Source organism: Gambusia affinis, linkage group LG05, assembly GCF_019740435.1.
Source record: "Gambusia affinis linkage group LG05, SWU_Gaff_1.0, whole genome shotgun sequence".
NCBI lineage: Eukaryota > Metazoa > Chordata > Actinopteri > Cyprinodontiformes > Poeciliidae > Gambusia > Gambusia affinis.
Window position 1 is genome coordinate 1,526,712 of NC_057872.1, and position 18,149 is coordinate 1,544,860.

General features: G+C 38.1%; 2 protein-coding genes across 13 annotated transcripts in view; one reads left to right on the forward strand and one right to left on the reverse strand.

Annotated features, from left to right (window-relative positions):
* Nucleotides 1–581: 581 nt before the first annotated feature.
* On the forward strand, nt 582–15,779 carry LOC122830689 (cytochrome b5 reductase 4). The gene is made up of 15 exons (XM_044116265.1): nt 582–1,041; nt 1,232–1,385; nt 2,450–2,550; nt 7,077–7,161; nt 8,353–8,434; nt 8,514–8,571; nt 9,325–9,418; nt 11,394–11,426; nt 11,766–11,888; nt 12,104–12,244; nt 12,506–12,652; nt 13,103–13,253; nt 13,895–13,981; nt 14,251–14,412; nt 15,004–15,779. Exons 1-15 carry the CDS (start codon nt 958–960, stop codon nt 15,056–15,058), a joined length of 1,557 nt encoding a protein of 518 aa, XP_043972200.1. The 5' UTR covers nt 582–957; the 3' UTR covers nt 15,059–15,779.
* Nucleotides 15,780–16,558: 779 nt separating this feature from the next.
* The window catches only part of cep162 (centrosomal protein 162), a 32,604-nt gene continuing 31,013 nt past the window's right edge, over nt 16,559–18,149 (reverse strand). For 11 of the 12 annotated variants that reach the window (XM_044116251.1, XM_044116248.1, XM_044116250.1 and 8 more), the window contains 2 exons: nt 17,759–17,893; nt 16,559–17,482 (listed from right to left, as the gene is read on the reverse strand). In XM_044116251.1, coding sequence (XP_043972186.1) covers nt 17,279–17,482; nt 17,759–17,893 — 339 coding nt within the window. In that variant the 3' untranslated portion in view covers nt 16,559–17,278. The remainder of the gene's footprint in view (nt 17,483–17,758; nt 17,894–18,149) is intronic. The other variant, XM_044116252.1, reaches the window with a different exon arrangement.

The window sequence follows — 18,149 nt, forward strand, 5'->3', positions numbered from 1 at the left end:
TTGTTGTGGGGCCATGGCAGGCTGCACTAACATTAAATCAGTTTCATGATTGATCATGAAATCATGTTCATCATGATTTATCATTCATGATCTAGATAGATAGATAGATAGATAGATAGATAGATAGATAGATAGATAGATAGATAGATAGATAGATAGATAGATAGATAGATAGATAGATAGATAGATAGATAGATAGATAGATAGATAGATAGATCGAATTAATATAAACAATAAAATTAAAAACCCATCAGATCTTTATCTGATGGGTTTTTAATTTTATTGTAATAAGTTTTATTATGCTCTGCTTGATAAGCAGAGCACAAGATTAAAAAATAAATAAATAAGGCAACCCTAAAAAAGAGGAGGTAATAACAACTAGGGGACATAATCATATACCATCTCCGTAAACCTCTGTTTCCTTTCTTACCGAGTTACAAAAATAATCTGAATTCTTTCTCCAGCACTGGTTTCTAGTCAGTAAACCAATTTTAGATATCTGAAAACAGTGTGGATGTTATGTTTAAACAGCCTGCCATACTGGATTGTCGCAATTTGTTGACATAACTGTTACGTAGGCATAGGCGCCACATGTTGTCTTCCTAATGTAAACGGAAACTGTGAGGCACAGGACATTAACTCGTAGTTAATTCTCATATCGAAGGACAACTGAATTTCCGCACTACGAATCAGTTCTTTCGAGAACAAGATGTATGCCTTTGTTAATTAATGTGACAGTGCCGCAATAGTTCTTGTGAATGAGGCCGATTGAGAGTTATTTTGTTTTAGCCTAGCCTAGCCTTGATGCATCAGTGTTAAGGAAGGTTCACAACACGGAAGCTGTCTGGTGTTACAGAATGCTGCGTATGTGACCACATATCTCCTGTTCCTTTGTGTTTGTGCTGAACTGCTGCTGTTTGAATAGGTTTTATACAAAACTGGAGCAGCCTTCTTAACATGTTGAACATCCCGAGCCAGTCGTTCCCTGCGCCCAGCTCCCAACAGAGGGTCTCCCCGTCCGCACAGTCCGGGAGGAACAAGGTAACATTGCAGAGCTATATCAAGCAGAGCTGAGAAGGCTATGTAACCAACATTAATGTCACTGTCGCGATCTACATCTTTCTTTTGTCTTTTTTCTAACACTAACTGGCACATTAGCGACCAACCATTAAATATTTAATTTCTTTGCAAGCAGCAGCTTCACGCCCTCTTGTTTACCTCCGTCTGATAGGTGTCCCTGAAGCCGGGCCACAGTCTGATGGACTGGATCCGGTTTGCCAAAAGTGGAAAAGACTTGACAGGGCTGAGAGGGCGCCTTATTGAAGTGACCCAGGATGAGCTGCAGAAGCATAACAAAAGGGAGGACTGCTGGACCTGCCTCCGAGGTGCGTTAAAAAGACCAAGGAGTCATTATTTATTTTCTAGACACATAGTGCCATTTATAGTAATTGTTACTTTAAGTAACACAATATAGTATTTTACAGAAATGAGCACCTTTGAGCTGACAAAAAAGGCCCAGCAAAGACTGTACTTCCTGAGAGTTCTCAAGAAGAACAACATCAAGGAAAAACTGCTGGTGTCCTTCTACAAGTGCTCCATAGAGAGCATACTGACTTACTGTATCTGCGTATGTTATAACTGCAGCACTGTGGCTCAAAGGAAAGCTCTCCAAAGTGTTGTGAATACAGTCCAAAAAATTATTGGCTGCCCTCTCCCCTCACTGGAGGACTTGCACAGCGACCACTGTCTAAAAAAACAGACAACACATCACAAAGAACACTTCTCACCCCAGACATTCTCTCTTCTCACTGCTGCCTTAAGGCAGATGATACAGAGCAATCAGAACAAGAACCAACCGTCTCAGAGACAGTTTTACCCTACAGCAATGACAAAACTAAATGCAATGAGAATGTGTGTGTGAGAATGTGGCTATTCATATTATTAGTTTTTTTTATCAGTTATTTGTTATTTATTTCTTACATTGTGTGTAAATTGTGAGACAGTTTTTTTAAAAGCATATGCACTGACTGATGGCACTTTTTAAATTTCATTGTTCTTGTGACAGTGACAATAAAGATCTCTCTCTCTCTCTCTCTCTATCTATCTATCTATCTATCTATCTATCTATCTATCTATCTATCTATCTATCTATCTATCTATCTATCTATCTATCTATCTATCTATCTATCTATCTATCTATCTATCTATCTATCTATCTATCTATCTATCTATCTATCTATCTATCTATCTATCTATCTATCTATCTATCTATCTATCTATCTATAGGATGGAGAGGATTTTGCTCAATAATTAAACATACAAGTTAATCAAACTCACAAAAAAACACGGTTTTAAAAAGTTTCTAAAAACAGGTCCTTTGGTACCCAATACCTGTAGAAGGCATTACAACATAATACAGGTTAAGCTGATTTTCTTTATGTATGTCCAGGCATGGTTTACAATGTGACACCTTACATGGACTACCATCCTGGTGGAGAAGAGGAGCTGATGAAGGCAGCAGGAATAGACGGGACTGACCTTTTTGATCAGGTAGCTGTGCTTGAAAAGAATTTTTAAATTAATTTTTAAACATACACTTACATACAGTCGAACAAGAGGGTTGGAGCAGGTAACATGTATTCACCTTAATGGACATTACAATGTTACAGACAATTCACTATATGAAGTCACAAAAAGGAAACAAGGAGAACTCCCAGGTGTCTGTCCGAGTGATGTGGAGTCACAAACATTATCTGTTACACACCTTTGGTAATAAAATGATTCCATTTTTCCCAAAGTTTCTCTCCTTTCTCCTTCTTGAGCCATATTGTAAAAGTCAACATTTCCATATTGTAGATCAGGTTTATAATATGCACAAGAAGCTTCAGAGTTGGGGGTTTAGGTTGGAGCCAACATTTAGTAATCGCTTTCTTGCTTGCAATCATAAATATCTTCAGCAAGTATGCATCTCCATTACCAAGTCCCTCAGGAAGTATTCCGAGGTACATGACAGGGAAAGACAAAGTTAAAGTTACACTCAGGATTTCACAGATTACTTGATTAACATCCTTCCAGAAAGTTTTCAACAAGGGACAGTCCCAAAAAATATGAAAGCAACCCACAGAAACCACACCGCACTCTCTCCAGCAAGAGAACTGTGAACCACCCAGCTTCGATCTCTGCTTCGGCGTAATGAAAAATCTGATTAAATTCTTCCAGCAGAAGTCACGCCATGTTAAGGAATTTGTGGTAGACAGAGTGTTCCTCCAAACCTGCGTCCAGGTCTGAGATAAAATTATTACATCTGCTTCCTTTTCCCATCGTTGTTTGATATAGTTAGTCGAGTTCTTATTCATAGATGCTAAGTTTCTGTATTTGTTTGTGGAGATTAAACTTTTTAACCACCTCTGCCCACTTTTTCAAAGAGAAACTCAAACATATATTTTGTAGTTGGTGTACCTGGGGCTGCCCATCTAGGCATCCCAGAACAGACTGTATGGGGAAGTCTAACAAAGAAAGTTCAATGTCCTTCCATTTAGCCTCATAGGCTGGATTATACCAGCACACCAGAGGTCTAATCTGGGCAGCCAAGTAATAATCCACCAGGCAAGGTAGACCCATAACGCCCCGATCCCCAGACAGCTGCAGAGTCGAGTATCTTACTCTTGGCCTTTTATTGCTCCATATAAACCTTGAAAAATGCTTATCCCACTCCCTAAATAGTTTTTCTGGAACCTCTACTGGAAGTGCTGCAAATATGTACAACAGTCTTGGGAGAACATTTATCTTTATTGTTCGGATTCTGCTGCCGAAGTCAAGGGGAAGCAGACTCCACCTGTCCAGGTCCTCAAATATTTTCTTATTTATTCATTTGTAATTAATTTCATACAATTGAGCCAAATTCTTTGTTAGTATAACACCCAAATACCCTATTTGTAGTTGATGCCAATTAAATTGGTAACTATTTATTAACTGTTTTGACAAAACAAAAGACAACATTTGAGTCTTTTGTATGTTGAGTTTATAACCTGAGAGTCTGCCATATGTTTTCAGGATGTTCATAAGTGATGGGATACCAGATTCAGGGTTTTTAACTACTACTAGAACATCATCCGCATACAACCATATTTTGTTTTCTACGTTTCCTATCATCACCCCCTGCAAACCAGACTCTTCTCTAATAACCTGAGCCAGTGGTTCAATAAAAAAATTAAAGAGTATTGGGCTTAATGGGCAGCCCTGCCTACATCCTCTTTGTAATGTTATTTGATTTGAAAGGCTTCCATTAATTTTAATTCTTGCTTTTGGTGAGGAATACATATTTTTTATACATTGAATAAATTTATCACAAAACCCAAGTCTCTTCATTACTTTGAACAAAAACTCCCACCCATTATATACCTTCTCCGCATCTAAGCTGAGAAGGACTGCACTTGATTTTTCTTTAACTATCTGATCAATAATACTGTATGAATGGCCCTTCTTATACTGTCATGCGTTTGCCTATTACTAATGAAGCCTGTCTGGTCCTCATCTATCAGGAAAGGCACCAGGGTACTTAATCTCTTAGCTAATATTGCAGCATATAGTTTGTAGTCTGTTTTAGTACACTAATTGGTCTATACCCTTTAGGATCCGTTTTGTCCTTTATGACCGACATAAATGCCTCTTGCCATGACGGCAGGAGAGCGCCCCCTCCCAGGGTGTAATTGAAGGAAGGAGATAGGTAAAACCTCTGGAAGGTGGAAGTGGCCCCACTAAGTCCACTTCTGTTGTGGAACAGGAAAGTGCTCCAGTGGAGCCTTAGTGTGCCGTTACACCTTGGCACCCTGGCAAGCAGGAAGCCGCCCATGTCCGTACATTTTTACGGAGTTCCGGCCACACAAACTTTGCCCCTACCAGTTTCACAGAAGCTTTAACACCCGACTGTGAAAGGGAATGAACTGCATCAAAAACCCGCCGACACCAACTAATAGGGACCAAAGGCCGAGGTTTGCCAGTTGAGACATCGCAAAGAAGGGTTGCGGCACACTCATGAAAGGAGACCTCCTCTAAATACCACCTGGATTCAGCCGCTTTAAAGGCCAGAATATCCTGAACAGTCAGTTGGTGTGTGGCCATGGCGAGGTAGTCCACACCTAAATGCACAGAAGCAACCTTTGCTCTGGACAGACAGTCAGCCACCAGATTATTCTTGCCAGCCACATGCTGAATGTCGGTGGTGAACACTGAAATGGCCGAAAAAAATGCCATTGTTGCACAGCCCACCACGGTTCAGAAACTTTTGCCATTCCAAAGGTGAGCCGCTTGTGGTCAACAAAAGCAGTAAAGCCCCTGCCCTCTAATATGAAGTGGAAATGATGTGTTGCTTGAAAAAGGGCAAGCAGTTCCCTATCAAAGGTGCTATATTTTGTTCGGCATCCCGGAGTTTCCTATTAAAAAAAATGAGGGGTTGCCAGGAACCATCCACCCATTGCTCACAAACTGCCCCAACTGCACAATCAGAGGCATCAGTTGTTAGAGCCACAGGAGCCTCTGGAGATGGATGGGCCAAAAGCACAGCTTTAGCCAAGGTCTTTTTGCCATCATCAAAATCCTGAACGCTCTCACGGATCCACTCTATCTGCTGGCCCTTTTTTGCCTCTAAGTGCTTCATACAAGGGGTGCATGAAGGGAGCTGCTAATTCAGTTTATGGTGCTGGAATGTGCTTTTCTTTAAGAAGCATTCCTAAGTAATGCTAATGCATTACTTAGGAACTTTCTGTTCTGAGTAGGTCAGAGCTACTGTGAGCTTCTAGTCCACATTCTGATGTTAAATATAGTGTTATAGATCTACTTCATTGCAACTTTAGATTGAAATATATATATGTGTGTGTGTATATACATATACATATATATATATATATATATATATGTATATGTATATATATATACATGTAGAACTTTGATGGCAAGCCCCAGCCCAGAGGGCCAAGTGAACTGGTAGGTGGTGACCCGGCTGGTCACTAGCAGTGACACATTGAATGAACGTTTGACAGACACATTGAAAAGACTAAAAAATACTGGGTTATTTCTTCTTTTTCTTTTTTCAAAAGCACGCAATTTTTGTTTATTTTGTAAATGTGGATCCACAATGTTCACTACATTAAATTCTCCTTCCTCATAGACATTGTGTGCTCTCCTCTGTTGTTGCTCACACCTATGCTCCCACAAATTCAAAATCTTCTGATCAGGCCCAACGTCCTTTATACTTGTGTAGTGTTTGTATTAGTCATTGAAATAAATTAACTTACCTGCCATCAAGGGTATTTGAAGTGATCTTTCCTGTGGATTACATTAACATAGCATGTGGACTCCTTGATTATTAATGTCATGCTATCATTAGGCATTCAGCTTTTTTATTGCTGTTCCCCAACTTGTAAGTATCCAAGAACACATGGCTATCAGGGGATTTACAAAAACATACTTGTCCAATCTATTTATGATAGACATCACCAAATCTCCACAAAAGCCACATTTTGATAAATTTGCATGCAAACCTACTTTTCATCTGACGTTTGAGCAGGCAAACATCAGACAAAAGTATCAGAACATTTTGTCAGATACATCACATGTGCTCGCATCAGAATATGTTATTAGTGTAAATACAACCATCTTAGGCACTTGTTTGTACCATTCTCCACCAAGCCTAATCAATGGTGGCTAGCAGAGTATGAACATAGCAATAGGAGGCTCAGATGATTAGAATTTCCTTTGTATGAAAGGGATGAAATGTTTGTGAACATGTACTGTGTGTTTGTGTGGATATACTGCCCATTCAAAGTCAGCATATCGCGTATCACTGTTTCTTTGTACAAAATTACATGTACGTGTCTATTGAAGAATTTGTGCTAGTTTTATGTATTTATTGTTATTGACTTTGTTTGAAGAATTGCTTTATGCTTGTTTTATTGCACCATTGTCCTATTTTCTAAGACAAAATTCTCCCATGGAAGACAATGGTGTTATTCTTTAAGCATACTAATGTGTTAACCTAATGAGCTTTCTCACCTGGGTGTTGTTGCTGTGTCTTGCAGGTCCATCGATGGGTCAATTATGAGTCCATGTTAAAAGAGTGCCTGGTTGGACGAATGACTACTAAGGCTGCAACAGCTAGTAAAGGTGAAACCTGATTTGTGCTCTCTGTTTTTGATATGGTTCTTCAGCCCTTCACTAAAATGGAATTTAGTTATGTAATCTCATAGAAAATGTCAACATTAACATATAACATTAGGCTTCTAAATCCTCCTTGTAAATATATTCATTGCTCATGTTTCCCAAGTGTTTCTGAATATCTCTAATGAGTCATTCTGATTGTTATATTTTTCCCAACTGTTTTTTGGAAAGTGGTTTTTATCCAAGTTATTTTTGTTTTTAAAATAGTGACAAAAATGTGTTAGAAAATTCAAGACGGTTCAAGTCCTGACAATGCATCAGCGTTTGTGTTTGTAAGTATAGGACTGAGATAAAAACTAAGCCTTCTACAATTAATGATATTTTAGCAATTAAAACAATAATAATATAACATGTTAAATCTTTTCAAGATGCCCAAGGACACTTAACAAGAAAACAAAACAAGAATACACTAAAAATGAAAACAGATATAGAGGAAGATAATTACAAACAAGAAATGACAAAAAAAGGCCAACTTGAACACATACATTTTGAGTTGTGATGTTAAAGTAGGAAGAAAGTCAATATTGTGAATATGTGAAGGCAGAAAGTTCCAGAGTGGGGAGCAGATTGAGAAAATTCTTATACACACATTTAGATTAAAATAGCTCAGCAGGTTGGGGATATTACATTAGTTCCAGATACAAGTTCATTTTTACATGTTATGGAATGTGATCTGATGAAATACTCCTGCCCTTTTTACCACCATGAATGTCACTGTGACATTTGCTCTGTTTGTATCAACTGAATATCCTCATAAAACAAAGCAGTAATCACATTCTGCCCTCATCATAAAATGTTACTATTTCTGATTATGGGTTTTTAAAGTAAAATAACCAAAATGTGGTGTTTTCATGAAATATGTTCTTCATAATAACTTTTAATCAGATTCATATGTGAATATTGCATAAAATTATATCTGTTACAGAGGTTTTTATACTTTTGTGCAGGATTAACAAAAGCTGCAAATAATAATAATAATAATAATTAATAATAATAAAACCATTTTATTCAATGTGTCATTGATGGGATAAAATCACATCCAGTGCATCAATATATTACATTACAATACTTAGGTTCAACGAAGTATTTGACTTCAAAAGTATTGATTGTAATCTTGTGTTGACATCTCTTCCTCAGCCATCATCCTGCCTTCATCATCAACAGGTCTTGCTCCACCTGCTGCTGGGCCTCCTCCACCAAACAAAGACTCTCATCCTCGGTATGAAACTGAGTATATTTGCAGCGAGATGCAGTTAAAGACTGATGACTTTAACTGCATGTGCTGTTTGCTGTTAAAGGTACGACTGGTTTCAAACTGATGCAACTGTTCATCTGGCTGTTTATGCCAAAAGAAAGGTAATGAAAGTTTAACTAAAATTAATCACTTGCTTAAAAGATGCAGAGAAATTCCATACGTTACCTGAATTCTTATATTTCTGTAGTGAAACTGTTGAATCATTGTTGGGTATTAAAAGCCAGCTGCCAGACTAATGTTGCGTTCATACTGCAGCCTGAAGTGACCTGATTTTGATTTATTTGATGTAATGCGACCTGTATCTGATCTTTTTATGACAGTCTGAACAACACAGGGCGGATTCTTTTTGAATGTGACCCAGGCCACTTGGGTGTCCGCTACGTATCCAATTCAAATGTAACGTAACGCCTAAGTCGCATTAATTCGACCTGAACGTCACTGATACTCGACAAATGTTACGATTCTGCGTCCTGATACGCGTAAGCGAGAAGAAAAACAGCAACTATGGGGGACTATAATGAGGATTAAGTTGTGCTGACAACAACTTCAAATAAGTAAGCTATGCTCCACCATTAGCATCCATGTTTACTTCTGCAAACACTGAGCACTTATTTGTTGTATGGTGGTTGGCAGAACATAAAGAACGCTGATGTTATTGTGCCCTTTACTGCGCATGCGGGACGCTTTTCGGTTGTTTGCCTGTTCCAACTACAGAACGCATACAGGTCGCATATATTTGGAAATGTGAACGGCCATGGCAAAAAAATCCGATTTGACAAAAAATCGGAATTGGGTCACTTCATGCTGCAGTGTGATTGATGCCTAATATGCTGTATATGACATGTGTCTCTCAGATCCCCGGCTCAGGATGTGTGACCGTTGACCTCAAAGCGGGAATTCTTCGGTTGGAAGTTCTCCTTGGGAAATTGTCTTACATGATACACTTAGGTGAGCAGATTCACTGTTACTTCATATTTTGTCTTTTCCCATTACAGTATTAAAATACATTTATTTCCAACTGCATTAACTTAATTGCTTTAAATATGTTCTAGGAGCTTGTCATTGATGTATATAAGGTCGGGTGCAATTGAACTGATACTGCAAACTAAAGGAATTGAATTGAATTTTCTTCTTTGCTACTTTCCACTTTGTAGATTTCAATTAGAAGGTCCAGAAAAACAAATACTTAATTCAAGCAATATATATTCCAGAAATACTTAAGGGAAATGGCAAACTTCCATCCATCCATCCATTTTCTTACACCCTTGTCCCGTAATGGGGTCGGGAGGGTTGCTGGTGCCTATCTCCAGCTGCGTTCCGGGCGAGAGGTGGGGTCACCCTGGACAGGTCGCCAGTCTGTCGCAGGAAATGGCAAACTTGCAAAACAAAATACTCAGTCATGAAATGGTGCAGATTAGAGATTGCCCGTTAGAGTTTTTTAAGGCCGATGCTGATACCCATTATTTTGACATCAGTCTAATCAATCACCAATATGTGCTGCCGATACTTTTGGGCTGATTCTAAAAACTGATTTTTTTTTTTCTTCTTCTATTTATTACATAATAAAAAATTACATTCTACAAAAAATTTAAAAAAGGAACAGGTCAGACAGGAAAAATTAGATCTGAGAAAAAAATAAGATATCTGTGAATAGACAAAATATAAGACTGGAGGTGAGAAAAAGAAAAGAAAATAGAGAAAATAAATCCATGTATAGTTTAAAAAAGTGATAGAAAAAAAAATACAGAATATAAAATAAATGAAATATCACAATAAATAAAAATATTGCCTTCAATAAATCAAGAATATATAAAAAAAGAAAAACATAATTGAAAATGAAAACTAATAAAGCTTCAAAATTGGTGGAAACAAAGGGAAAAAAAGAGAATAGTCATAATATTACATTAAAACTGTTGATGGTTATAAACAATGTATCATATTGTATGTTTCCAAGTGAGCATTTTCAGAAAAAGACTCAAACCACCCAGCTGATTAAGCTACACAATCACCAGCAGCATCAGCTCTAGCAACAAGCTTTGAAAAAGTAGAAATACAAAACATGTTTAAAAATGAACATACAAAGCATCTTGATGTAAGTATCCCTCTGAAAGGAATGGGCACGAATGACATTTCCCATGATGTGGTAAATGGCAGGAACATATAGATAGTGGTCTGTACAAAGCAAATCTTTCAGAGGACTTAACATCCGCATATTTCTAAGTGTCGGCTCACTTAAGTGCAATGTCATACTTATCCACATTCTGATGTTAAATATAGTGTTGTAGATCTACTTATCACCGCTGGTAAAATTCTTAACCAGCTGCGGATATTGCTAAATCCAAATGACAAAAAACATTCATAATAGAGACCATTTGTAATGGAAACACAGCTTGTCTGTCTGTTTAGAACAGGAGTGCTCAAGTCCAGTCTTCGAGAGCTACCATCCTGCAACTTTTAGAGGCATCCTTACTCCAACAGACCGGGATCAGCTCTGAACAGCCATTCAGCTGTTTGATTCAGGTCTGTCAGAGCAGGGATTCATGTGGAAGTTGTAGGATGGTAGCGCTCGGGGACTGGACTTGAGCACCCCTGGTCTAGAAGGTTGTGAAAGATGGATGGATAGATCAATCCATCCATCCATCCATCACAGCCTTTTAACCGGGTTGTGTGGGGGCCAACTGATATTTTATATCTGAAATAAAAAAAGTCTGTTTTTTGGCAGTATTTGTAAAGGGTTTTATATATTAAATGAGTTTCGCCTCTGTTCGACAGCCCCAGGGCTGATGTGGCCCCAATATAGTAGCTTCTCATTATCAGTGTGTGTATGTGAGTGTGAATGACTGGATCTAGCGTACAGTGTTTGGGGGTCTAGTTCAGATAAAGCACTGTACATGTAAAGGCCATTTATCTAATTTCCTTTCAGATCTTGCTCATGAAGTTGAGGAAAACGTTTCTGGTAAGAAAAGAATATTTCAATACACAATATGCTGCTGATTTTCCAAATCAGTTGGGTTTTTATTTTTTACACTTTTGGTTGAGGACAAAAGTCAAATATTTGAATTATTCATCAGTTCCAGGTAAAATGTTTTTAGTTTCAAAACTGATCTCGTTGAACCACGTTGCTTTGGATTATTCTTTCAAGTTGAGTCAGAGTTAGGCCATTGTCAAGCTCTACATAGCTGAGCTTTATGAAACAGGAAATGAATATCTTGTTTTTTGTGTGTTTTCCATCTCACTTAAGTAGATGTGTCTAAATGGCATGTTCCTAATTGTAAACTTTGGTTATCACCAACAGTTCATACTGCTTTCTCTGTGGGAAAGATCCAGGTCACCATAAACAAACAAACTAGAGGAAAATGGACAAGTCTTGGTCAACCGCTGGAATTTCATAACACATTTCTATGCAAAAAAAACAGAGGTGAGAATCTTAATGAGCTCTTTGACATGTCACTTTTTTTGGCCCATTGAACAATGAATCCAGAGGTGATCCTGATATTTGCGTTTCATTACACTGTTGTTTGTAGTCACAACCAGGATTTCATCTTACACATTCAGCATCACTGGTTCGCTAATATTATTGATTTCTTTTTTACTCTCTCTTCTCTTTCTCTGTGTTCCAACTATTCCCTCAAGGGCCCTTCTATCGGGACTGTAGGCTGGTGTCTAAAATGGAGGTGACTCATAATACACATGTTTTCAGACTGCAGCTTCCTGGAGGGACAGTCATGCATGTGGCTGTTGGAAAACATGTCTACCTCAAAGCTATCATTGAAGGTAGCTAACAACAAACCTGAGTGTTGTTCATGTTCACAGATGAAGATGATCTGCTTAGAGAAATCTCCGTTGGTGCATAAATGTCACTAAATATAAAATTTTCTGTAAAGGTTTTTTTTGTTTTAAGTGAACTAATAATACATTATTTATACAATAAAAAAACTAAGTCAAAGGTCAGTTAAATTATTCCTGACTTTGGCATATGTGTTGATTAAAATAGAAATTATTAGGATACTCGACGACATGTACTTATACTTCCAGGTACTGAGATAGTGAGGCCATACACTCCAGTGGATCAGAATCTGGTTCCAGCTTCCTCACCTTCCGTACATGAGTCAGACCTTTACTTCATGATTAAAGTCTATCCCGATGGAGTTTTCACCCCATATCTGAACAGCCTGCAGATGGGTATGTCACAGCCAGGTCAAACAATGAGGCAATGTGTTTGTGTTTCTATCTCATCATGTCTTTACTGAACCTGCATGTGTCCTCTAATTAGATTTGAGTACATATGAGGACATCTCAGGCCATCTTTGAAAGCTAACATTGACTCATTGTGATGATCAGTTTCTCCTCAGAGCATTTAGAAAATCTGCTGCTGAACCACTTCCTCCTTCCAATATTTGAACAGATGAAGAAAACCTCTTATATTTATCACTACATGTATTTATGTTAATAAAAAGTAGGTCAACATCAAACAAAACAACGATAACAACTATTAGAAGGTTTTTCTGTTTATAACTCTAATTTATAAAGGTTCTGTAAAGGTTTATACTTTGTTACTGTTTGATATTTGATCCCTGTTGCCATGCAGTTTTACTTTGGGGTGTATTACGAACGAAATTTCTGATTTCCCAGGTGAAAATATCTCCGTCAGTGGTCCAGAGGGTACATTCAGCCTCCGCCCATTTCGTGATGTCACACACCTCTATCTGTTAGCAGGAGGCACAGGATTCACGCCAATGGTTCGCCTCATCAACCTGGCTCTACGAGAAGTTGACACAATCAGGTGGGAGCAACCAGTTTATTCCTTTATTCTGTCAGAAAATATAACTGATGGATAATAATGGCCCTAAAAAGCAGTAAAGATTTGATTTTCAACTAGAACTCTTGTTGCTGTCTGCTGAAACCTATAATAATTTGCTCCTCATATGTTAATGATGCACTGCTGTGAACTAGGTGAATCTGTGGGAGAAAGGCCTCTAGGTCAAAATATGTAATTGGAATAATCTGCATTATTATTAACATGTTAAAATCTTCAAATTAATGCATGTTGATGCATGCAGATTAATATCTGCTTCTTGAAAGCAACACCCCTGGTATATTTTTGATGAGGGTCCAACATTATAACATGATCTAAAGCTCAGAAAAGTCAATTTTACATAATACTGTCCCCTTAAAACATCTGTTCTTTGGTCTGATGTGATATTATAATGTTCCAAGACATTAAATTTTGTTTTTTCTTTAACTATAATCATTAAAATTCTAAAACATAAAACTTTGAAATATTTGCTTTGTAAAGTGCTGATTTCACTTTCTGAGTTGAATTGTAAAAAATATTGCATTTTATACAACATTCAGACTTTTCCAGATGTACTAGTATCTTATTTAGCTGTTGACAATTGATTACTTAAATCTCTGTGTTCACAGGACAACAAAGCTGCTGTTTTTCAACAAACAGGAGGAAGACATACTGTGGCGCTGCCAACTGGATGATCTGGCAGCTAATGATGAACGGTAAAACAAAGTGGTGATATCTTTCTATAAAATGTTCTTTTTCTGATGCCTGGATAGGTGCTTGTGGGAAATGAGAAAAATAATCTGTAAAAGTTTTAGTTGGTTTTGTTTTGACATGGAGTCAATGTACTCTCCAAACTGTAATCTGACACATCAGTATACAGTTTTGGAACATTGATTATCTTTGTTACTAAGCTAGAACGCAGCTATTTTCTCTTGTTCCTTTGCTCTCTAAATATTTTTTCAGTCATGGTTTTGTGTGTTGTCAGGTTTCAGGTGGAGTACATCCTATCTGAGCCCTCTGCCAGCTGGACCGGCAGGAAGGGTCGGGTGGATGAGACCCTGCTGAACGACCTTTTTGTCAGGCCAAAAGGGTCAAAATGCTATGTTTGTGTGTGTGGGCCATCTGCCTTCACAGAGCAAACATTAGGGTATGGAATATTATAACCATTATGATAAATAATGTTAGTTTCTCAGTTTTATCCAAATAACTAATTACTAAAGTCACTGACAAATGCTTTGGCTTTTTATTCCTTTATTTAGTATTAAAATTCAAATATTTCAAATGTTTTTATATTAAAAAACATTTTATGTACATCAACATTTCTGCATGTGCATGTCAGAACTGCTTAGTTCTCAACCACACCTCTTTGGTTCTGCTATTCCAGCTGAATGTTCTTAGAACAGTCTTTTGATCTCATCAAATTGATCTGAGAAGGAAGATTTGTTGTTGCATAACTATTTCTGTACTGATTTGAAAGGAGTATTTTTAAACACAAAGTGACAGTATCCTTTGAAACCACCAATCTTAACATTTTGGGTTTATTATCAAATAATCAGGATGAAATATATTCATGTTTGTGGTTGTGACAAAATATGGAAAAGTTCAAGGAGCATGAATACTTTTGCAGGCCCCTGTAAGTAATGCTGAAGAACATAATGTTGTATACATAATCAACATAATCAATATTAAGCTGTGGTGTGTTTGCACTCAGGGTTTTTTGTCTTTGTTGGTTTCTCAGATTGTTAAAGCAGCTTTGCTTCAGTGAGGAGGAATGCCACGCCTTCAAGGGCTGATGAGCCCTTCTACCTGAAGAGACATAGGACAAAAAGCCTATTTTTATTTAAAGCTGTTTGTGAAATATAAAGAAAGCATATATTTCTATGCATCAAAGACACATGTTTGCAGCCACCACTCTATGCCTGACCAGGAGAACCTGGACACTTCTCAGGGATGGAAAGCAGTGACATGATAGGACGGACTGAAGGTTCCTGCAACATAAGAAGAAAAAACAATTCCTCCACGGCTGCTGATTTTTCACCAGATCTTCAAGTTACTTTTTGTGTGTTTACTGAGTGGGGTTAGATCATTTTTATGTCAAGTTTATTTTGAGAAATACTATTTTTAATAAAAGTGTGATGGACCAGTGAGAAGCTGCACAGTTTGTGCATTATAGTAAAGTTATTAAACCTTGTTTGATCACCATAAATTAAAACTTTGTATCAGCTACATTTGACACAAATTATTTATCAAAGTCACAAATAGAATGGGGGGCTGCACAGTGGCGCAGTTGGTAGAGCTGTTGCCTTGCAGCAAGAAGGTCCTGGGTTCGATTTCCGGCCGGGGGTCTTTCTGCATGGAGTTTGCATGTTCTCCCCGTGCATGGTGGGTTCACTCTGGGTTTTCCTGCTTCCTCCCACAGTCCAAAAACATGACTGTCAGGTTAATTGGGCTCTCTAAATTCTCCCTAGGTGTGTGTGTGTGTGTATGGTTTGTCTTGTGTGTCTCTGTGTTGCCCTGCGACAGACAGCCGACCTGTCCAGGGTGTACCCTGCCTCTCGCCCGGGACGCAGCTGGAGATAGGCACCAGCAACCCTCCCGACCCCATTAGGGACGAAGGGTGTAAGAAAATGGATGGATGGATGGATGGACAAATAGAATGGAGCTCTGGGGGACATCCTCCTTGAATAATCAAAGCTTTAGATGACACACCATCAGCTAGAACTTTTAATCTAATAGTTTCCGAAGCATTCCGAAGGTTTTATACTCATTCCAATATGTATCAGCATGAGCTGGACCCTCCAACCATCAAATGATGAGCAAGGATAGTTACAGCAAAGTGGAAAAACTACTTTATCTCAGCAATGAACATTCAAATTGTAATAGTAAATAAACTTCTAAACTACACCTATTTGGTCCTGCTATTCTAGGTGAATGCTCTGGAAAGAGTCTTGTGATCTTATCAGATTTATCTGTAAAGAAAGATTTGTGGTTGCATAATTATGTCTGTAACTACCTTTGTAAGTGTTAAAGCAATATATTCAAAACATGCCAGTATGGCATGTTTTGAATGGAGTTAGTGCAAAGGTGGGAAAAGTAGCTTTATCTCAGTGACAAGAAAAATTTAGTAATTATGTTAATTTTGTTTTCACACCTCAGAATACAAAAAAAAAAGGTTTTAGATCAGAACATGTTTAATTATTGTGTTGTGGGTGAGCTTCACAGTAAAGTGTGAAAATCTGCTTTACTTAAGCAAAAGAAGCACAAAATGGGGAATTAAGAAACTGATACTTCACTGGAGTGTTATAAAGTTTAATTTAGATCTCTTACTTATTAAGCACTTATTAGACAAGGTTATGTCTAATTGCACTGAAGACATGGTATTAAATTTTCAGCACAGAAAAAAGACTTTACCTTGGGTGATAATTCACCACCAAACAGACTCAACTAACGGTGATCACAATTCTGCGAGGAGGTTTACAACAAGAGACAAAATGAGAAAGTGACTAAATCAGGCTGAAATCCAGCTTGTGGCAGGCCACAGATTTACGAGTAGCACAGATAAACAGAAAACCTGTTGGTTTCAGCGCAATCAGCTGATCCCTGGTGTAAACAATGCAGCCAAATTGTTGCGTTCTGCAGAGTATAAAAATTATCTCAACAACGAACAAAAAGATAATGTTCTTAGTCAACATTGTTGAAGATACTTTTCTGGCAAAGTAAAATAATTACAGTGGTAAAATAAAATACTTGAAAAATGATTTAAAATATTTTAAAAATAAAACAATAAGGAGAAACCACAACAGGGTGCATACACGTTAGCACATGCGCACTATATATAAAGTTTTTTGTTGTTTTTTTTTTATAAATAATAAATTAGATACAAAAACTTGAAAATGCCTGTCTCTGTTAGAAGCACTGATCTGAGAACAGGACAGTGACTTCTATGTCCTGGCTGGTTTTACAGCGCAAACTCTGCAGGGTGAAGTTTCCGTGGTAACAGTTTCCATGGTACTCTATAGGAGACGGGCTGTACACCCAGGATCGAGAGCGGGGAGGACCGCTCCGTGTTTCTGCAGATATCTCAGGATGTCCAGTATAGAGTCCAGCTCCGAGCGGAAAGCGTCCAGCTCTCTGCTCTTGTCCCGAGCCAGGCGCCGCCACCGCTCCACTTCTGACTGCAGGTCAGCTGTTGACATCTGAAACGTTTCGGCAATGACCTGCAAAGACAGATCACATGCAGACCTCCTGCTAATATCTGCATATATTAAATAATCATGGAACAATATTTCTGTATCCAGTTTAAATTTCTGTTGTCAGGAGTTATCCTGACAGGTGCTGTTATTCATCCTGCTTTTGGCTTTAGAAATGACAGGAACAAAGCAGCAGTACGGTCTCGGTGCATCATCTCTCAGGTGTGTTGCATATCCTGGCAGCTTGGAGCTCCAGCAGAGAAACAAGTCAGCATCTATCAGATAAAGTGTGTGTTGTGGTACCTGCTGCAGCTCCTTTTCTCTATGCTCATGTCTGAGCTCCATGCTAATGATCTTCCTCTCCAGACTGCACAGAAGTTTCACCTCAGAGCTCTGAGCTTCTTTAGCTTTCTTCAGCTCCTGCAGAAGTCTGGTTAACTAAGCATGAGCAGAGCATTACAATAAGTATAGACTACGTAAGGAGGTGAAGTCCTGATGCTGACACAGCAGCATGGGTAATGTAGAACAGATGTTGGTGTCATTCCCTCATTACAGATGAATGTACGCCCAGTTCTGGTTGTTTAATAGAGGCCTTTTACTTTTATTAAAAAAGTAAAAAAAAATAAATCTAAATCTGATCCAAGCATCTACTGTTGTGTACAGTAGATTCTCTGTATAGTACAGCATCTACAAG